The 22,740-nt window shown below is 47.4% G+C and overlaps 1 protein-coding gene across 5 annotated transcripts in view; it reads left to right on the forward strand.

Moving 5' to 3' along the window:
• TLL2 (tolloid like 2) overlaps positions 1–22,740 on the forward strand; it is a 180,354-nt gene that overhangs the window by 108,123 nt on the left and 49,491 nt on the right. For 3 of the 5 annotated variants that reach the window (XM_078853778.1, XM_073352982.2, XM_073352985.2), the window contains exons 3-8: positions 2,204–2,281; positions 7,947–8,117; positions 10,725–10,842; positions 14,411–14,589; positions 15,990–16,095; positions 22,245–22,369. In XM_078853778.1, coding sequence (XP_078709904.1) covers positions 2,204–2,281; positions 7,947–8,117; positions 10,725–10,842; positions 14,411–14,589; positions 15,990–16,095; positions 22,245–22,369 — 777 coding nt within the window. Of the gene's footprint in view, positions 1–2,203; positions 2,310–7,946; positions 8,118–10,724; positions 10,843–14,410; positions 14,590–15,989; positions 16,096–22,244; positions 22,370–22,740 lie in introns of those variants that run through there. The other 2 variants (XM_073352986.2, XM_073352984.2) reach the window with 2 other exon arrangements.

Raw genomic sequence — 22,740 nt, forward strand, 5'->3', positions numbered from 1 at the left:
AGGAAGCTTTTCCTGGTGTTCAGTGTTCCCCTTTCATCCCACTGCTTCTAGTCAGACCCCTTTGTCCTATCCTGGTGAATTCAGATATTGCAGCATTTGGGAGAAGGAAAGATGGGTCACACTAAGAGACTTGTATCGCCCATATGAAATCATGTTGTGCTGGGGGAAGAAATTCCAGCCCCAGCATTGAGAGAAATTCTCAAGCTGGCAGGAGCAGACAGAGGAGAAGCCTCAGCAAGGACTACAGCAGGGGCTGGTGAGCACTGGTTATGTCAGGTGGCTTGTTGAGGGGTCAGTTATTTTATTGATAAGATGTCAGATGTAACTCAGCTCAGATAACCTAGCACAATCTGCTGATTAAACACAGAGAAATCAGCACAAATGGAGAGGTTCATACATTACCCAAAGCTGCACGTGTGTTCTCCAGATATTGAGAATCTTCACTTCCAAGAAGTGACGTCAAGTTGTCTTTTATACCTCATTTGTGTACAACAAATAGAAAATTCCCCAAATTTCACCTTGTGAATGCATACCTTTCATCCCTTTTCTTTATTTTGTTCCATGCCTGTTTTTCAGGGTACAAAGATCATCTGCACCCATTATTTCTAACATCTTATCTAATTAAAGACACTGGTACCAATTATCTCAAAGATAACCAGCCATGCCTAGCATACTGTTTATATTTATATCTTCTAACAGATTCTGCCCATTCAAACAGCAGTCCATCTGCTAATAAGTTTTCACACTAAAGCTTTACATCCGTGCAAGGCATGCTTGGAGTATGGTTCATAGTTATACAACTTAGCGTAAATCCAAAGCCATCTAAAAATGTGTAACTAACAAGCTGAGTGCTCTAACCCTTCCTTCTCACTTCACCTGCCCTCTGTGCTCCCCTCCCTCTTCTCCCCTCCCCTAGTCTTTCAGCATCCCCCCACTGGACCTGTAGTGTGCCCCCTCCCTCCCTTTGTCTGTCTAATCCCCCCCTACCAAATCTAATAAAATTTAGTTCCCCCCTGCAAAAAGAAAAAATATTGTGCCACATATGGCATTTGAAACCATTGCTCTGCTTCAGTGTCACATCCTGATCCCCACTCTGTTGTGTTTATTTAGTTTGTGAGTTCACTGGGGAAGCGGTTGTGTCTCAGTATGTTTGCACAGGGAGCCCTAAGAGCTATCGTAATACAAATAATAGATTTGGCAGTGTATGGAAAATTGTGTTAGAAATTACAAGCTATTACTTTAAGTGGCAAGGGGTGACCTAGTCCTGCTGGCAGGCTAGGGGCTCTGTAGGGAAGCATGTGATCTGGGTCTAGCTGAGTCAGCTGCAGAGAGGCAGCCTAGATTAAGGTGGAGTGAATTGTGCCTGTGTTTTAGGGAGCATCCTGCTTTATTGCATTCTGGTTTTGGGTTATTAGCGTGTTAAGATTCTGAATTCTAAGAAATAAAGTTGTGTTATGCTGCAATCTTTGAGCAAGAGTATTTTATATTCTTATCTAACTTTTCTGTTTGTATGACATGAACATAAGATTCCTCCCCTCTTTTGGTCTTTACACTCTTCAGATGTTTGCGGATCAAGATGCAAGATGTTTGCTCATCTCTCAGTCAAGCTGTACAGATCTGCTTTAATTTTCCTTTGCAAGTGTTGGAAGTAGACTGGTAATTTGGCCCTGAGTGAACTGCATGAAATAAAGTGGAATTGCACAGTTCTTTATATTCAGTATTGTACTAACACCTAGAAGGATTGTTGTTCTCAAGTGGGGGCAGATTCATCCCAGGTAGAAATCAATTAATTGAGTGGCCAGGGATGAGGAGTGGCTTATTTCCTTATCATGTCAGTGCCTTTTATTATTGTATTTAATAGCCACCATAAAGAATGCCTGGCTCTGAAATAGCGCTTTCCATTCACACATCATGTTACAAAGATGGTATTACAAACTGGGGTGCAGAGACGTGATGTCACTTGCCCATGATCACAGAGCAAGCTAATGGCAGAGCTGGGAGCAGAACCCAGTTCTCGTGAGCCCCAGTCCTGTGTGCTACCCACCCGGTCCCGCACGTGGAAGGAGAGCGATCGCTTTCCATCCCCATGGCAGGTCCCCTTCCAGGGATCGCACTGAGAATTCGATGTGCGTTGTTGTCCTTTTGGTGCATCTGCTCTCCCTGCCTGCTCACAATGGGCTCTCTCTCTTTCCTCTCTTTACAGGTGGCCTAGGGGAGCAGTCTGCTGGGCCCAGCCAGAACACCACGGCAACCAGTCGTAGTAGCAAAAAAGTTAAAAAGGGTAATGTGGTGCCCCCCCAGACTTTTGGGTATCTTTTATTTCCTTTTTTATCCACTGTAAAAGAATGTTTTGTCCTGTGTACGTGTGCTTGTGCGTATCAGACCAGCTGTATCCCTGACGCACCTTCTCGGACCTGGGTGGAGGTTCACCGGGGTGGGTTTGGTCCAGTATAGCTCAATGAGGATGCACTGGCTGGGTGGTGTTTGTGAGACTCCTTGCCCCTCTCCAAAAGCTAAGCTAGCTGGGGACATGCACCACGTTGTGAAGCAGGCATATTGAGCCTTCTCACTTGCAGGAGCTATCAGTGACTGGTTCCCTCCCTAGGTCAGAGTTCAAACACTAATGAGAGCAAAAAGAGGGAGCTGCCACTGCCTAGACTGTACCTGGTCTGTGGATAAATACAGGACATCAATCTCTGGGGCTGGTGTAATTCCTACAGGTGCTACATGCCTTGCATTTACAAATCGTTCTTCCCACTTTACAGGTGGAGAAACTAAGGCAGAGAGATTGAGCAACATCCCTGGGGTCATATACCAAGTCAGTGGTAGAACTGGGATTAGAACTCAGGAGCACCTGGTTTCTAGTCTAGTGCTCAGACCCCTGGACCACGTAGCTTCAGAATAGCTCCTGCTGAATTACCCAGTGTTTGCCACTTGGCCTCAGGATTAAATTCACTAATTCAAGGAAGAGCAGTTCATGGATATTGTGTAGGGCCTTGTTATCCAGAAGGCTGAATAGTGTTACTGGTCTTTCCGCTCACTTCCCATTTGAGACACACCGGTGCAGATACTCAAGTTTAAAACTGAGCTCAACCTTTCTGACAAACTGTCCATATCTAGTGATGAGAGGCTAGAACATACAGTGTGTGTACACAAGCAGCAGGAACCATTTCATAGCCCCTCTCATCCCAAAGCACTTCATGAGCTACAGTCAGCGTATGAGAAATCTCTTCACCCCACCGCTGAAATGCTGCCACTTCTGGGGTGGCTGTGGCAGCTAACAGCTCACCACAACACTTACAAACTCATTTCAAGACAGGAAGTGAAGAAGGAAGCTGTGCTCAGTTGAGACTGCAGGAGGAACGTTAGGGAGGTGGACTCCTATAACTGTCCAGACTAGCATTTGCAGTGTTGTAGCCATATTGGTCCCAATATATTATTAGAGAGACAAGGTGGGTGAGATACTGTCTTTTTTATTGGACCAACTTCTGTTGGTGAGAGAGACAAGCTTTCAAAGTCACACAGAGCTTTTCCTCTCTGGGGCCAACAACTCTCTGAATAAGAACAGCCACTGCCGTTAGGAAAAAGATAGGGCCTCTCTCGTTTTTAGCTTCTGTCTTCATTCTTTGTGGCATGTACTGGGCACAGAAAAAACTCCCCTTCACACTGATGACTGATATGAGGACAATTGCTTAAAGCCATGAACTGTATAGTCCTTGCTGGTCGCACAATGCTGCCTTATTTGCTACCACTTCCACAAGTAGCCCCAGCTCTCTGCTGGAAGCATTGGGACGTTGTCGAGACAGTTGTTGAGAAGGAAGGGCAGCTTCCTCTAGGGCCTTGCCACAAGTTGAAGAGCACGGGGCAGAATCTCGGAGCTGCCAGCAGGGAAAGGACCAGGAGCTGCCAATGGGGTCTGAACCAGGGGCTGCCCCAGCAAGGTGCATTGGGATCTCTAGGGAGGGGAAAGCACCTACAGCTCTGCTTTCCCAGTGGTCTCCCAGCCGACACAGGAACACAGCCACAGAATCTGTCCCATGGAGCTCCTCATGTGCCACAAACTGCAGACTTGGGCTGGAGTGTGGGGAAAAAGGCGACTAGCTTAGCTTGATTGGTGGTAATTGTCCATGTGTGTATTCACTAAGCCTTATGGTAGGCCAAGGATGGTGCGAGATGGTGGCTCGGAGAAGGTGTCCATGGGGCCCTCTCTCCCCTTCCCAAACCATGTAGCCATCTGAATGATGCATGCCGCTGCCCATAGACTGCACCCAGAGAGCGTCACTGCACCCTGTTAAACATCCTACCTCGATGGCAGTCAGTGTAGAGAGGATGGGCCATGACCCTGCCTTCGTCCTGCTTCACCTCCATGGGGCTCCTAGACCCACTATCTGCTGCAGAGTCCTCCAGTCCTTGCATGGTGAGATGTGCCTGATTGTGAGGGCCCAAGTGCTAGTCTCCTTCCATCTCCCTCACCCTCTTTGCACCCCCAGAGATCTCCCCCAGTCTAGCCCATAGCACTGTAGAACACAGGTAGGCGTGTCGGGGGCGGGTGAGAAGGCAAGAGGAGAAGGTGGCTTCTCCTTCATCTGAAGCACCCGGTATTGACCGTTGTAGTAACCATAGTGTCTGACTAGCTGGCCCATAGGCTGGTTCTGGGATGGGCCGTTCCTATGCTTCTAAAATGTCTGATGCTCCTGCTCCCCTCTGCAGCCACATGAGACCCCTTCAGACAAATGCAACCGAACAAAAGGCAAATTCCAGGCATTGTGTCCTCGCTCAACCTGCAGCTTCAGAGAAGGCATTTGACAAGCAAGCATGGGCCCTGCAGGAGGTGGGGAGGGAGTTTGAAAGTTCATCCTTCCATCCCTCTGCTCTGCCTTAATTTCCTTCTCATTGTGCAAGACTGCTCAGCCTTGACAGCACTGATTTGCTGCTTCACGTCTCCGCCAGGAGGATGAATGGGACAGGGGCTCAGTCCGCAGCCCCTGCTAATCACGGTGGGCCATGGGGACCCCTCTTGCATGGAGAGTAAGGCTCAGCAGACTCTGAGTATTTTTATAATGAGGCTTTTAAAAAAAAACAAAACCAAACCCTGCGTGTGTTACTGATTCAGGAAGTGAGGCTGGTAACTGGCCACACAACCACAGTGATGCTGACAACAGCGCAAAGGCACCTCTGCCTGGAGCTTCAGCAAAAATCAGTGAGCCACAAGCCTGGATCGCGCCCCCCCAGTGAGTGAGCAGAAGAGTACGGATCTGGTGCCTGTGGATTGGAGAGGGGGCATTGCCAAAGCATTGTTCCCTTCTTTTCCCAACCCTCCACCCATGCAGCGCAGCAGAGGTCCGGCTCCTTTTGGGGTGGGGTGGGACTGGGGGAGCACAAGGGGCCACCAGCCACTTTGTTTTGTAACACATCTATGAAGTTGAAGTGTTCTGGGATGTAAGATGCCACTGGGACAACCCTAAAAGCCAATTTCTCCCACTATCCCTCGATCAAGTAGGGCACTGGCAACAACATGGCAAGCTTCTTTTACTGCCTCAGCCCTGACCTGCAAGGGCCATCTGCAGAGGTGTGTCACAGGGGGCTCACTCATTGTCATTGGGGCCTCTTTGGGGCACCTCTGGGATTTGCTCTCCACCAGTCTGACACTTCTTCCATCAGTTCCTCGCCCTGTGGTCTTTCTTTTTCTGGGACCTGGGGTGCTCCTTCTTTGTGACTCTCCCCTCCAGCCAGTTCACCATAGTCCTCCCTTTCCAGGGTGTCAGAGTCCCCTGGATTAGCAACCCATTTGCTGGCCCAGTCAGCCTTCCGGGCCACAACCAGATCCAGTGCCGCTTTCTCAGCAGCTGGTAGAAGAACTCAGGCTGGCCGACTACTCCAGGTTCCAGTCCAGGGACTCTACACCTGGCAACTAGCTCCCAGGTCCTGGGGCTACTTTTCTAGATGCCTTCCTATTTCCCTTTTTATCTTCTGGACCTCCTCTGAGTTCACTGGCCTGAATGCCCTCTTCTCAGGGAGTAACTGCAGACGACTACTTCTCTCCTCTGTAGCCCCAAACTCACCTCCCTTCTCCCCGGGAGCTACTGCAGACTACTACCTCTGCCATCCCCTTCTTTTTTTTAGCTTGCTGGCTGTATACAAGCTCAGCCTGCTCCTGCCCAGCTGGGCTTCACAATCAATTGGTATTTCAGTCTCTGGCTCTCCCCCAGGTTGTTAATTGTCCTAACAACCTACTCTACCTACAGTGGGATGGACACCCCATCCCAGGGTGAAAATGGAGTGGTCAATGACCCATTCATTCAGCCCTCAGCCCTGATGCTGCCACCCGGGGCATTGATTAGCTCGAGTCATGTCACTGGCTTGTCTTTGTGATGGGGCTGTTTGTCCACTAGGTACTGAACTGAGGATCTGTCCAGGTTGCAGCTGGGGTATGTGACTGCAGGAGGTGTGGACGTACCTGCACAAGCCTTAATGTAGCCAGCTCAGGTTCCATTAGCAGGCCAGCATGGACTTCAGCGCGGATTGTACAAGCCTCCCTGGAGCCCTGGGTAATCACTGGGCAGCTAGCCCCCACTGAAGTCCATGCTGCCGCAGTTTCGCTGCTATCAGTACCTGAGCTAGCTAGATTAAAGCTAGCTTGGGGGTGTGTACACCTGCTGCAATTCCATCCTTTCATTGCAACATAGACCTACAGTGAGACTCACTAGCTGGAAATTCCCATGGGCCATACAGCCTGTGTGTAAGTGTTCTTTAAAACAAGACAGAGGAATAAAGCAGACAGCAGGGAAGCTGTCTATGGTGCAGTAAATGGGACATTTGTAAGTGCTCTCAGAGGGTCATCAACAAAAGAAGATCTGCAGCTCGGTCAGCTCTAACTTTGGCTACAAAGAGACTGTCCCTCAGAGTTAATAAATCACTGTTAGACCTGGACCAAGTGTGTTTGCAGCAGCACCAAGGCAGATGGAAATTAACCTTGTTGCCCATTTAACAAGTAAGGGGGGGACATTTTCTCATTTTGCCTGTTAACTTTTTATTCTTTTTGTACCAAAACAAGAGAGAGAATGTGACAGATTTGTAACTGATGCTGGGGGTCAAATTTCTCCATTTTTCCATGGTGAAAACCTGCATCCTCCTGGCAGAATCTGCCCAATCACAGACCCTCCCAAGTGCCTGAAAATTACACATGAAAACTATTCAGCGTAGAATTTAGGAGGTTGTTCCTTCATTTTGTGAGAGCAGATTCCACTCCTAAGTAGAAGTAGGTTTGGCTGCTTTTACCATTATAAAAATATAGATTTGTGGAATAGACTTCAGTCTCTAAACATGTTAGTATGAAGATGAGTCGATAAATTGAGAGTACACGCCAAATCAGTAACTGCCTTCGCAGTGGGATAAACTCACAGGCAAAAGGACAAAGATACAGTTATGAGTTTATATGAAGGACCCTAGCATTGTGATTACACTGGACGGCCTAATGATTGTAATTGTTCAGCCTCCCTGTGCTTTGACTGACTGAGATGCAGTGCAATGCAATGCAACAGAATCTATGTCATCTAAAATGCCAGGAGCCCAAGCTGCCAATTTGGGGTTTAGAGGCAAATTCTGGTGCTGTTCGGATCTGGGATTTTGGTTTGGTCCCGTCTCTACTCAAACTTCTAACTCGATGTCCCTGTCAGTGAGATCACTGTAATGTGAAGAAACAGCAGAATGGCAATTCCCCATCTGCTTTAGCATTGAGGATGGGGAAGGTCAAATGATAAGACCGTCTGCTACAGATTAGCTCTATGATAGCCCTGAAGAAAACAAGGGCAGACCTGGATGTGGCTTCTGGTTCACATTAACAATCTGATTGTTCTGTTTTTGCGTGCACTGAGGCCAGGGTATTGCTTTGGGGCTGCCCTGGGAAGCAAGAGGATTTAAACAGTGTTGCAACTTTTGTCTTGCAGATGACAGGAGGAACGCCACACTCTCAAGGAGGCCAAAGGAGGAAGAGTATAAAGACCTGTCCCTCTCAGCCGCGGGCTCCTCTCCCAGAATCCGCAGGGCAACCACATCCAGGGCAGAGAGAATCTGGCCCGGAGGGGTCATACCCTATGTCATTGGAGGAAATTTCACTGGTCAGTAGCAAAACCCAATGCTTAGTTAGCTGTTTGAGGCTTGGGGAACTCTTCTTAGGAGAACTTCATTCCTGGCTCAAGGGTGCCTGATCTTTGGGAGCCCTTCCCTGGAGAGGGCTGGCTGCATGGCGAAGCGGCTAGACAAATAGCCGAACCCCACCCCTGAAGTTCCTGGAGAAAGGCCTCGGCACTCAGTCCAGCGTACCTCTGTGCAGCTGGACACTGCTTAAAACTCCTGTTCTGTGGTGGGTCAGAATCTGAGACCTGAGCTTGTTTCCTTGCTGTCTGGGTCTCTAGGATGGGAGTGCTGAAAAGGCAGGGCATTCTGACCCACAGGCATGGGGAAGAAAGTGCATTGGGCTGTTCTCGTGTGATCCCTCTGGCCAGCAGATCCCTGAGACTACAGCACCTTGTGATTCTCCTTTGCACAGTTGGTCAGTGTGATGCCGAGCCACGAAGCAGCTGGGTGGGGAGGAGGAACAGGGAGCTCTAAGCTGGATCGCTGGATGGAATGGGGGATCTCTTAGTACAGCTCAGAGACCCTTGGTTGCACCACCTTTGAGCAGTGTCCAAATAAGCATCACTTCCAAGAGTAGCTGCCTGGAGAGGGGCTGGTGTCCTGCCTACTGTGTTGCAATATCCATTGAGAGGATGTGGACGTCTTTGCCTCTCTAGTGCAGCCCTGCCAGGCCATGCTTCCTTGTGTCTTTTGCTGTTTTGTTACCAACCAAGTGCATCTTAAAACATTCGTTTGGTTCCTGCCATTTCCCAGTGCTTTGTCCAGGGAAGCCACAGGAGAGGTGCCCAGCTACCACCCTCAGTCAGAGCAGCCTGGGAAAGGGTTTAAAGACGGGGGGGGGGGGGTCACAGCTTCCACAGAACCCTAGATGTGGGAACGAGACCACCCCCCACCCTTTCCTGCACAGGCCAGTGCAGGATCCTTCCCTGTAAATAAATCTCCCAGTGGTCTGTCCACCCTCACTTTAAATAACTTCAGTGATGAGACTTCTAGCACCTCCTTGGGGAGACTGTTCCAGTCTGATCTCTCACGGTGGCAATATTTCTCCCAATATTCAACCCGTTTCATCCTAGTACTCTGCACTATACTCCTTGTGGCCTCTCAGTGCACTTTCTACTTGAGGTTTGCTCCCTTCAAATATTTCTCCATGGTTCTAGCTCCTTCTCTTAACCTAGCTACCCAGTGAGGGTTCAATTATTGCATTGCAGTAGAGCTCACAGGACAGGGCGGTGCAGAGGCGCTGTCCCAGCATGAGCTCCTGGAGGAATTGTGCCACTCAGGTGGGCATAACTGCTCCAGCAGTCCCTAGGTGCTACAGGTGCAGTGCCACCCTCCCCTCACTGGTACAGCATGCACAGCCCCTGCAGCATGGCAGCATGTCATAGGCTCTAAGGCCAGAAGGGACCATCGTGATCATCTAGTCTGACCTTCTGCACATCGCAGGCCACAGAACCTCACCCACTCCTGTAATAGATCCCTAACCTCTGGCTGAGTTACTGACGTCTTCAAATCATGATTAAAGACTTCAAGTTTCAGAGAATCCACCATTTACACTAGTTTAAACCTGCAGCTGACCTATGCCCCATACTGCAGAGGAAGTTGAAACCCCCCCCCCCCAGGGTCTCTGCCAATCTGACCTGGAGGAAAATTCCTTCTCAACACAAAATACAACGATCAGTTAGACCCTGAACCTGTGGGCCAGACCCACCAGCCAGACACCTGGGAAAGAATTCTCTGTGGTAACTCAGAGCCCTCCCCATCCAATGTCCCATCACCGGATGGTAGAGATATTTCTTGCTAGCAGTCGCAGATTGGCTGCATTATAGGCAGTCTTGTCATCCCATCCCATCCCATCCCATCCATAAACGTATCGTCTCTAGCTGGCAGTGCAGAACCCTCTCATCTCTGCCCCTTTGGGTGTAGATGTAAGCCTGGAGCAGTCCTTGTGCACCGGGCAAAAGAACAGCAATTGCTCCTGGCTCCTGTGTAAGGGCTCTGTGTGCATTCTGTGTCGCGCACTCAGCCAGGGCCAGACCATCTGTCCATGTATGTACCTTTCAATCTCGCCTCAGAAATGACTCCCTCCAGCTTTTTTCCTCGTTATTTTTTGCTCCTAGGCTGAGGAGATTTTTTCGGCAACAATTTTGCTTTATTCACTTGGATCCGGGGGAACATACACCCAGTGCAGACCTGTAATTACCTGAGCTTTACATCTTTTGTTTCCCTGCCCTATGCTGGCACGGGAACCAACGCTGCAAGATTGTAGTCACATACAGAACAAAGCACCATGCAGCGCTGGACATTTGGCCTCTCCCTTTTGCAACTGTGCCTCTTGATGGCAGAAGCAGGGAATCTGTACTTGTTTATATATGCATGAAATATACTGTTAATGCTTAATCGTGTTCGTTAGTCATTTTAATACAGTAACTCATCGAGTGTAAGGAGGAAGGACAAGCCTGGGTTTCTATACTAAGCACTAAAGGTCCAGCTTTCAGAGGTGCTGAGCATCTGCAGTGGCAGTTGGAGGCCATGGGAACAATGGAAAAATGGGGCCCTAAATATTTGTCCTGCTTCGATTTCTTTTTCAGGCAGCCAAAGAGCTATTTTTAAGCAGGCCATGAGGCACTGGGAGAAGCACACCTGCGTGACTTTTGTGGAAAGGACTGACGAGGAGAGCTTCATCGTGTTCACATACAGAACCTGTGGGTAAGCGCCGCGCACTGGAGCACATAGCAGTGTCCAGTCACATGGCCTGCTGGCATCTTGCCGGATCCCGTACCAGCAAAATCAGTGATAGGTTGCCATCGTGCAAGATCAGGCCTTTGCTTCCTGGATAAAACTCCTGTTGAAAGTGTCCCACCCCCATTTTTTGTATTTCACAGATCAGAGACTATAAAACACATCGTAAGCCCTTTGGGGCTGTGTCTTGCCATCTAAGTGCCCCCAAAGGAGGTTCTGTCCCCATTTTACAAATGTCAGAGTGAGTCTCAGAAAAGTTAAACTCCCAGTCTTGTAAGGAGCTCCATTCAGGTGACTCGCCCCAGATCACACAGGAAGGCTGTGGCAGGACTGGGAATAGAATGTCAGACCTCCTGAGTTCAGTGCCACGTTGTTAACGAGCCCCTGTGTAGTTCAAATGGACAGATTCTTGAAGGCTCCAATTTCCTTTTCAGTATTTTTGCTGTTGGTTTCCTATCTGTGCTTTTGTTCTGACAATGAAAGTAGCTGCTGTTATTAATTAATGTAGCACCTGGGAACCCCAGCCATGGACCAAGGCCCTGTTGTGCTAGGCACTGTACGAACACACAACAAAAAGATCATTTCTGTCTCCAAAGTGCTTACAGTCAAAGTAAATGGGACAGTGTGTCTCTGTTTATAGTTAATTTCTAACTCTTTTCACCCTCTGGCTTCATTCATTAGCCTATAGGTCATTTGGGGAGGTAAACGCTGAATGAGAGTGTCAGAATTCCCTACCTCTTGCCCCTGTAATACCTGTTCGTTTAAAAAAAAAAAAAGTCATGCACATATTTTAAATTTTTGTCAGGTTTTCGGGGAAGGGAGGAAAAACAAAATGTAAACGTTGGGCCTATTGGCTCTTTAAACCAGGGCTTTCCTTAAGTCATAAAAGTGTTACACGCAAGGTGTGTCAAAGCACAGTGGGAAGGTGGGTAGGTAGGGAGATGGCATTGTTGGGGGTGGGGGTAGGAGGGTGCGTGCCTTCCCTTTGCTTGACTCAAGCACTTGATTGACTCAGGCACTTTTGCAAATGCCACCAAGTTCCCACTTGCATCTTTAGGCACCTAATACCTACGTAACTCGGGCCCCAGATTTTCCGCCTAAGAAATCTATTGCTGGTGAATGTGCTTGGTCCCCTCTAATCATTCCCCCTCTGCCATTCAGGCTACATCTACCCTTGGAGCCGGGGTGGTGATTCCCCACTCACTTAGACATACTCACACTCGGACTCATCAAACCAGTGCGCTAAAAATAGTAATGTAGTCACAGTAGCACAAGCAGTAGCAAGTGACAGCAGGGCCATGGGATCCAGGTGAGTTTGTGCTCAGGGCAGCTAGACCTGCTTGCCACTGTCCATGCTACCATGGCTCTGCTACTATTTTTAGCTTGCTAGCTCAATGAGAACTAGCATGAGTATGTCTACACAAGCTGGGAATCACACCTCGAGCTCCAGGTGGAGACATAGCCTCAGTTTCAAGAACCCAGCATAAGTTATTGGCCCCTCAGGATAGGGGGTCTTGCCATCCGGGATGCTCTTGCTGAAATGGGCCTGAGCATTTGAGGGAGTTCCAAATCCAGCTTCATGCCTCCTCATCACAGAGGGTCTTCTCCTGAACACAGAGTTTGAACACCTCCAAACCTGATGGAGTCCAGATCTAATCTAAACTCCCCAGGCCTATCTCTCATTAGAGAGAGATACCATGCTCTTCAGTCAAAAAACCCCCCAAAACATTAGCCTGCAGCATAGGGCGACCTGAGGCTGTTCTGCTCCAAAAACCTACCCCAGATAAAAAAGCTAAAAGGGATGTGAGTGTGAGAGAGGGAGAGAGAGAGAGACAGACAGCATGCACGATCTCTCGATAAGATTAGACCTGTCTTCTCTGGAGCACCTTGAGCCAATAAAACATAACAGCAGCCATACTGGGTCAGACCAGAGGTCCATCTAGCCCAGTATCCTGTCTTCCGACAGTGGCCAATGTCAGGTTCCCCCGAGGGAATGAACAGAACAGGTAATCATCAAGTGATCCATCCCCTGTCGCCCATTCCCAGCTTCTGGAAAACAGAGGCTAAGGACACCATCTCTGCCATTCTGGCTACATAATTCTAAATTATTCAGTGGATCTGATTCCATCCAGCAGGGCAGTGGTGCATACTCTGCCAGTTGATAGACACATGCTACTCCAGCCATACCAGTGTAACCCTTCTGCCTGTCAGAGTTGGCAGCAACAAGGGCTGGGTTCAATATCTAGGGGATCCATTCCAATAACACAATGCAAACCGGCTCGAGCCCCCACCCAGTGACCTGGGACAAATATATACCACCCCCGCTGGGCGCCTCCAAGAGGCAATACTTCCCCTCTTGCAAGCACATAGTCTGAGTGTAGCAAAAAGCCTTTTAATAACAGAGAGAAACAATGTGGCATTATGTTGGGGAAACACCACCAACAGGATTCATAACACAACCCATGAGCAAAAAAAAACCCACCCCAAGCAAATTGGGGCATGCCCTTTTCCCTTTGGTTCTTGAGTCCAGCAACCCCAAATCACCCAAAGTCCCAAAAATCCAATGCCCCAAAAGTCTCTGTCCCTGGTCAGGGTAGCCCCAGAGTTCGAAAGTTTATCTGCGGAGCTTTACCTCCCAACCTGGGTGGAAATGGGACGGGGGTAAGAGGCACCTTACATGATCTGAAGCTGACCGCTCCATAGCGGCGCTCCGCTCCACCAGCCACCCCACGAACTCCTTCGCTCAGCTGCACTCCGCTCCGCCAGCCGCCCCACGAACTCCTTCGTTCAGCTCCATGGCCCACAAGCAGCTCCTGCCATCCACAAACTGCTCCGCGTCAAACTGCTTCACCAGCCGGTCTGCAAGGCACTCCAGCCATCCCGCAAACTGCTCCACAATATATCTTCAGGCTCCCCCCCTACTTAACACATCACTCAGTGATTTCAGCTCTTAGTGCACCAGCACTGGGGCTCCCCTACTACAAGCTGAATTCACCTGTCAGCCCAAAGTGAGCTCAGCAGCCTATAACTAGACTTCTAATGAAATCAAAATTAGCTCTGATATTCCACAGTGGAGAGAGGAGGAAGTGCAATTAGCATGTAAAGCCCTCACCAAGGGGCCCAAACCACCAAGTATTAATACTTGTCCCCAGCCTCTCTCCATTCACACAGTTTTGGAACCCATGACCCTTGCCTAGCGAGTGCTACTTAGTTGATGGTGAATCCATCCATCATAACAAAAGGCCACGTACAGTTCCAAGCACAGTTCCCATAATCAGGGTAATAATTTATTCTTCCTGCCCCGATAACAGAGACACTGGGGATCCCACAGCAGCCAAAGTGACCATTTGGGCAGCTATGGTCTCATTCTAGGTGTGGTGGGTGTGCCTATGCAAATGAGATTGGCCCCTGAAGTTCTTTTCCACAACTTGCCACACCTCACCACCAGATGTCAGGGTGGAGCTCATCCTGACACTGCTTACACCAGCATGGTTTCATTCATTAAAGTCACTCATCCAGTTGTTTGTTTTTCCAGTTGCTGCTCATATGTGGGTCGTCGAGGGGGAGGTCCCCAGGCCATATCCATTGGCAAGAACTGTGATAAGTTTGGCATCGTGGCCCACGAGCTGGGCCACGTGGTTGGGTTTTGGCACGAGCACACGCGGCCCGACCGGGACCAGCATGTCACGATCATCAGGGAAAACATACAGCAAGGTAAAGAAGAAGCTCTCATACCAATTTCAGATGCTGTGTGGTGGAAACCTCAAATCTCCCTGGGCTTGTGCACAACTCCCCTTCAGCTAAGAGTCACAGCGGGTAGCCTCAGTTATTGCAAAAGGAAACCAAACTACAATGCCAGGCATTGCAGAGAAAGAGGGCCAAAATATTCTGGTGACTAGCAATTTTAATACACTGGGAGGGGAATTTTCAGAGGGTAAGATCCAGTCCCCTTTAATGTCACTAGTTGCTTCTGGAATTCTCAGCCATAGATATTTACTAAACAGAATTATATTAAAGGAACTTACAAGATAGCTGAGAAGCCCAGTCATTATTTTGCTAACTTCAGAAATGTAAATGGTACTGGTGCTTCTCTTGATGCCAGAAGTTGCTTTACCTATCTGGTTATGTACATTAGGACGAGAGCTGGATAAGTTAGTCATAATTGTGAGCTCTCTCTAACTTTTCCAGTATGACAACAAGCACTACAGGACATGTGCTAGGCTGTGACTGACTTTTCCAGAGCATTTCTTGAGGTAAAGTTATATGGGAGAAATAGGATCAAATGTATTTTGAAACCAATATGGAAAGGGGGTTGGGCCCAACAGAGACTTGTTCTTCATTTTAGGCCCTTTGTACATCTCAGCAGGTATAATACATTTTACATAGACCATCCAGAAATACCCCTTTTGAGTAGAGCTGGGTGAAACTTTTCTGACAAAGCATTTTTTCACTGAACTATATAGTTTTAGGTTACCTGAAGCATGCTGTGAATTTGTGTCAAATTAGCCAAATTATCTGAGCAAAAAAATAAATAAATAAAAAGAAGTCAATGTTTTTCTTGTGATGTTTTCAAAACAGAATGTTTTGTTTTTATTCAAAATTTGGTTCAAATTTACTCTTGATTTTATTTTTAAACAGGTTTAAAAAAATCCCAAAACGAAATGTTTTATTCCACCCAAACCAATTTTATTTTCAACTTTTTCGTTTTGCCAAAAAATCTGAGACAGCAGGTGGATGAGATAATCTCTTATTGGACCATCTTCTATCGGTGAAAGAGAAGAGCGTTCAAGCTTACCCAGAGCTCTTCTTCTGAGTAAATTCAAAAGCTTGTCTCTGTCACCAACAGAAGTTGGTCCGATAAAATATATTACTTCATCCACCTTGTCTCCCTAATATCCTGCGACCAGCATGGCTACAACACTGCAGACAAAAAATTTGAAACATTTATTTTGGGTTGACCCAAAATGAAAATATTTTCTAATTTTTATTTTGGTGATTTGGCCACCAAACCAAAAATTATTTGTTTGCATCGCTTGGCTTATGAGTGCTCTTTTGAGCAAGGCTTTCAGATTTCCAAGAAACATTTTTCCTTTTAATGGAGCCTTGTGTCGCAGGTCAGGAGTACAACTTCTTAAAGATGGAAGCTGGGGAAGTGAATTCTCTGGGAGAAACCTATGACTTTGACAGCATCATGCACTACGCCCGGAACACCTTCTCAAGGTCGGAATCCAAGGTTATTTCTCTTTACTACTTTATATAGCGCTTGGCTACCCAGGCTGTGTAGCGGCTAGAAGGAGAGCTGTGAGTTTATTGCAGATAAGTATGGCATATGCAACGATTTCAGGTGAAGGATGTATCAAGCTGCAGGAATTTGCCTGGCGAGCTTCATAAAGCAGAAACATAAAAATGACTCAGTGGAAACATGGGCAAATCCTGTCCTCTTCCCCACTACCCTGACCTCCACCTTGCACAAATACCCGTAAGACCTGACTTCCAAATATACTATAGAGAAACCAGGTACTTCCTGGCCGGTGTCGGCATTCTCTCCTTCCTCCCCAGTTGAAGTGACTCTGAGTGCTTTTAGCTTGCTCCTCCCACTGCAAGGATAGCGAAGGTCAAAATGTGAGTGTCGGTGGGAATTGGGCCCATATATCTGGACCCAATTCTGCCCCCACTGGTCTTGTCTAGACTTTAGGACCTGCAACTCACCACTGGTGCAGGCTAGAATGGATGGCTGTCACTGGTGGAGTAGTCCATTTTGGGTCCTTATGTAGCTGAAGCTTGTGGGAGCAAGTTAAACAATTGCAGAATTCCCATCCATGTTACAGGACAATACAAACAAACAAAGATGCTGCTGACAAGACATCACCATTTTTAGGAGCTGGAATCCTGGCTTATCCTTCTGTCATGATTAGCAAGCTAAAAAATACAACTTGTTGAGAGGTTCATGATGCTGATGACTGAAACTTACCTACTTGTGCTCTGAGCTGGGTGGAGTGAGGGCGGGTATGGGGGGTATCCCTGGGGAACTTTCAGCTCAGTTAATGAAGACCGTGCCAAGCGTCCCTGCCCAAGAAGAGCCATTTACATGTGTGTAAACAAGCAGTGACCTGACATAATTCTCCTGCTCACACAGCTCTGAGCAGTGTCATTGATTCTACAAAAGCAGTGGCACACCATTGCCTCAGCAAGGAAACTTAGATTAGTAACGTAAACCTTGACATTCACATTCCAGGGGCCGCATGCACTCAAAATCTCTTCTGTCTGAAAAGGGACTTGTTCCAAAAACCTCTCCTGCCACTGTAAGTGGAAGACTGGAGGAAAATTATTTTTTAGAAGATATTGAGCTAAGTGTCTGAGAGTCAGATGCTGTGATGAGTATGTAGATAAAAGTGTGTGATGCCAGCTCCCACAATCCAGCCAACTCCTTTATTGTACAGGGGACTTCAGTGTTACACAGCATGGTTGTGTGTGAGGATAATTCTGAACTTAGCTTTGAGCTTCCTGGTTTTCAGACTTGTGCTTTTGAATTGCAGCAATGCATTAAGCTTTATTTCCTTAACACTCCCAGACAAATCACTTTGCTAAGATAGAAGTTAAGTTGTAAATACAATCAATAACTTCAATTATTTTATTATTGCTGTACGTGATCAAGTACCCTGTGCTATGCACTACAGACTTATGACTATGGACTGTAGAATTATAAAAGGAGAGAGGAAGTTGCTAACTCCTTTCCCCTTTCAATGGTTAGTTGGAGAGAGGTGAATATAAGAATCTTTGGCCTACATTTCCAATTTAGCTAAAAGAACTGGAGTACTTGTGGCACCTTAGAGACTAACAAATTTAGCTGAGCATAAGCTTTCGTGGGCTACAGCCCACTTCATCGGATGCATCCGATGAAGTGAGCTGTAGCTCACGAAAGCTCATGCTCAAATAAATTGGTTAGTCTCTAAGGTGACACTAGTACTCCTTTTCTTAATCCAAACTGGATGTTCTCACCCCAAACAGAGGTCACGCTATGACAGTAAGGTTACAATCCAAGATGGAGGTTGTGGGACAAAAAGGAGTTCACAGTCTGATACTGGCATATCCCACTCTGTCAGAGCCACTGTGAAAGGAAGCATGGGACCAGGCCCGCTGACAGGAGGGGCAAAGGGGGCAAGTGTCCAGGGGCCTGGGCTATTTAAAAGGGCCCCAGGCCACTGCCATGGTAGCAGCTGCCAGGAGCCCAGGGCCCTTTTAAACGCCCAGGCAGGCCACAGGGCTGCTAGGTGTGTGCGTGGTGATTCTGGCAGTGGCAAAGGCAGCTGGGCGGGCATGTGGAAGAATGCGCCCAGCAGCACAGCTGTCAGCTCGCTAGGCACCAGCCAGAACAGGTGCAGCACTGCCCAAATGTTAGGCAGACCTTTCTAGGAGGCCCATTGACTGTTCAGCCTCGGGCAGAGCCATCCCTAGGGTATGGCAAATTGGGGTGACCGCTCCCAGTTCTGCGCTTTGGGGGGCCCCGTGGGCCAGCACTATTGGCCAGTGTGGTCGGTCCCAGAAGGGACGGATTTGTCATTTCCACTCTGGGGCCCAGGACCACCCTAGGGACAGCCCTGGCCCTGCCGCCTGGAATTGCTGTCAGTGGGCCTGCATGAGACAGTGCCAGACAGTAGGGATCTGAGTCACCATGTAACAGCTGCCAGTAGTGGGTGTCACTGGGGATTGAACCCCAGAATTCCAGCATTACAGTCATGAGCTGCTGTCAGTTGAGCTAATGGGGTAATTCCTCTGGCTAGTGGCACACGATCCTCTGTGGATCAGCAACCTCATCTCCCTCCCCAGTTAGAATTCGCGTTAGTGGCAATGGGAATTTGACTGCAGGCATAAGAGCCCCTAATGAGGGCAAAATATATTTTACAACAATGGACGCTGGTTATTGCACATGAGGAAATGTCGTGCAAGATACGGAATGTGGCTCCAGACTTGTACTTTCTAGTACGCAGGCTGATGCACACACAGGAATGTGTTAAGCCAATTAGTCAGGAAGACAGGATTAGAAAGCAATGCCCTCTTCCCCCACCAAGACCCACAAGTAGTGAGTCATCAAAGATATCTTCCTGTATTCCAGACAAAAACTTAACATTAAAGTTGCACAGTCAAAAAGTAGAATTAAGGTCTCCCATTCCACCTTCATTAAGCCCCCTTGCATTACAGTTCAGCCTTTAATTACGTTCTCGGACTATTTTTTCCCTGAGACTCCCACCCCAATCAGTACACAGGTGGGGAAGTGCCCAGCTGTTCAATATTTGTTTTCTTTTTTCAGTGTGTGGCTTCTTGTGTTATTTTGTGTGCGCCATTCACACCCTGTCCTGAACATAAAGTTCTGCATATCCTTTTGGACTTGACCCTGGAGGTAGGGATGTATTGTCTCCATTTTACACCTGGGAAATCAGATGCAGATTTAGGCCACAATTTGCAGGATTGTCTAATAATTCTGGGTGCCCAGTTTGATATCAAAGAACTGACTTTCCCAGAGGTCCTGAAAACTCACAGCTCCACTGACCTCAGCTGGGGTTGTGAATGCTCATCATTTCTTAAGCGTAGTTAATAACTTCATAGGGTTGATATAGCACTGTATTGTGCCAAGTACCATACTCACATTAATCCTAAGAGTATCACCACTTGAACTAAAGCAGTAATTAATTAGCAGATAGCAGCAGTGGATGCCAGTGATTGGAGGGTTATTGGATATTTCCTCTAGCCAGTCAAGAGTTACAACACTCTTTGCCATCAGGTTATACAACATTGTTAGACAGCAGGTGAATGTGGGGGAGGGAAAGGAGAGGATCAGGATTCCTGGGTTCAGTTCCAAGCTCTGGGAGGGGAGTGTGGACTAATGGTTCAAGAAGGGGATTGGGAGTTAGGACTCCTGAGTTGCTATGCTTTGCATTTAGATAGTGCTTATTAATCTGTGTGCCAGAACACTTTGAGGGTGGGTAGTTCCATCTGAACACCATAGCCAAGCACATAGATGTAGCATGTTCATTCTGAAAGTCAGTGTGGCTAAGTCGATGAGACTTGGGTCTGTGATATGAAACCTCTGGGATCTACTCTGAGCTCTGCCAGAAGCGATGTCATACATCCTCATTTGTAAAGTGGCGAAATCTATACTAGATTAACTCCTAAAGTAGGACCTTGCTCAGTAAGGGTTGTGAAGGGCACAGAATTAAGTTGGAGGAAAAAACAGGACTAGAAGGTATGGTCTTTTGGATCCCAGCCCAGTGCACCTTCCTCTAGGCCAAAGGTTGTTTTGATGGTGGACAATGACCCTGGAAGGAGATGGTTCCATTCTGCCAGTGACTTGGTTGATGCTTCTGTGTGTATGATGTTGGAGAGACCTGGGAGCATGGGCATTGCAGGTGGATTTGCATGGGCATTTCAAACAATTAAGAGCAAGCATATAATGACTCCTACTGAGCATGTGCATAGGACAATTTCACTTATAACTTTAAAATCCTTCCAGATTTGACCATCGAGACAGAAAAAGGCATTTCTCTGACCCCAGAAATACCCTCTTGCCAAATATCAGATTATTCTACAAACCCCTGAGGTGGTCAAAAAAGTTTTTACTATTGGCAAAACTACCTGTTTTTCCAGTAACCTTATTCCTAGAAATGGAGGAACTGTTTCTGCTCAAGCTTCTTATCCAAATTCAGCCCAGAGCAGACACCGGGCAAGGAAAATTTCAGCCTGAAGCGTTAAAGTTGGTCAAAGTTAGCAACGGACAAATGTGTCATGATAGACAGTGGCACCCTTTGCTTAGAAACATCACTGAATTCGCCTGTTTTGGCAATTTATTTTTTAAATATGAAAATTGTTTTTTTCCGCAAAAACCTCAACATTCACACACAAGATTGTTCACAAAAACTTGTTTCATCGAAAGATGTTTTCTGTTGAAAAAACATGGAAGGAATTTTTGACCGACTTTAATCACTACTACTCTGCCTGTCTTTATTCAAATTAAAACAAAGAAAACCTCCACACTCTCCAACATTCCCAGCCAACAAAGTAATTACACCCATGCATAGTCCCATTGACATCAGTGGCATGACTCATATGCTTGAAGTTAAACACCTACCTTAACACTTTGTTGGACCTGGGCCTACCTGGATTGCAATAATCTTATTGCTCTTAGCCCTGCCTTTCCTCGGGTTCTCCTCAGGACTGTGAAGACAAGCCATATCCCAGGAACTGACAATCTCTGTTCAAACATGTCACTTCAATCTGCACTATGAGACTCAGAATGTATTTTGGAGTGATGGGTAGTACGGCTGAGTTAACTTAGTTTTAAGACCCTAAACTTCCATTTTCTGACTTTCTCCCCACATTTTACCTCTTTCATAGGACTTTTCATCCAGAGATCTCAAAGCACTTTACAAAGGAGTTCAGTATCATTATCCTCCTTTTGCAGATGAGGAAAGTGAGGTACTGGGCAGTGAAGTGACTTGCCCAAGGTCACCCAGCAGGCCGGGGGCTGAGCTGGGAATAGAATCCAGATCTTCTTAAGCCCCGTCCAGTGCTCTATCTACTAGGCTCCACTGCCTCCCTGTAATGTTACATTGAAGTAGCTTTTGCATTAAAAACCTTTGCACCATAAGTACGTTGATTTCAGTGGAGCTGCTTGCGTGCTGGAAGCGAAGCATGTGCTTAAATCCTGTGTTGAATCAAGGTCTCAGACATGGGGAAGGGATGCTGAGAATAAACGACAACATAGAAGCAAGCACAAAGAAGAGAATGGGAAAAAGATACAAAGAGTGTCATTGGCTCGGAGGCTTGGCCAGCTCAAAGGGACCAAGAGTGGGGATGAGTTAGACACGAGCAGAGGAGCCTCTTGGTTTTAACATCTAAGAATGGCAGGTCTATAGTAGTCTCAGTCCGCAATGATCACTATGAGCACAATCCCAAGCACGGACTCCCCACGCTGCTCCCATGGCCATGCTGTCCAATCTGTGCTATTGTTGGTCCAGTGGGCATATGTTGATGTGAACCTTGTAAAAAGATATTTTATTGCTTTCTCTGATTTATGGTAAGTAAAGTGTTTGTGCTGAAATAGAAGCAGCCGCAGCCTCTGCTAGTCCCAGAGAGGAATTTACTAAATTGGCAGAGATGCCTGCGCATTTGGAAGCTATCAGAGAGCTATCATGTTGGGAGAACATGAATGTCAAAGCAGAAATTTCTCATAAAATACGTTGTCCAGTCAGATTCTGTTCCCCCTTCCCGCTAGCACAGAGTATGTGGTCATGGGATTCTCATACTGAACCATGATTGCCCTCAGTACATCATGCCATCTTCACTGCTGTCTGTCTCTCTCTCTCTCTCTCCAGAGGGGTCTTCCTGGACACCATCCTTCCCCGTCGAGATGACAATGGGGTTCGGCCAACTATTGGTCAGCGCATTCGGCTGAGTCAGGGGGACATTGCTCAGGCGAGGAAGTTGTACAAGTGCCCAGGTAAATATGGTCAGTGCAGATGGCTCCAGCTCTGTTCCATACACATGCTTTATCTGGAAGGCTCCGGAGTTCAATAGTATGTTAACGATCCCTTTGAGGAAAGAGCTCTGAGAAAATGGACCATCCAAGTGCTTCAAGCTGGGGGAACTGAACATTTATTAGTACTTTGTCAGTAGTCCGGATTTTTTTTAAGGCTTAGAACTCTTTACTCTCTTCCCCTGCAGTGACTGGGAGGTGGTAGTGCCTCCATTTGATAGGTCCCTAGACTCCTTCCCTTCCCAGCATGCTTTGCTGAAAAGGAAGCTAAAGTCAAGCTGTCCTCCCCAACCATTTTTCAGTAGAGAAAGTGCATTGCTACATCCTGTTCAGAG

The sequence above is a fragment of the Lepidochelys kempii genome, chromosome 7, assembly GCF_965140285.1.
Source record: "Lepidochelys kempii isolate rLepKem1 chromosome 7, rLepKem1.hap1, whole genome shotgun sequence".
Lineage (NCBI taxonomy): Eukaryota > Metazoa > Chordata > Testudines > Cheloniidae > Lepidochelys > Lepidochelys kempii.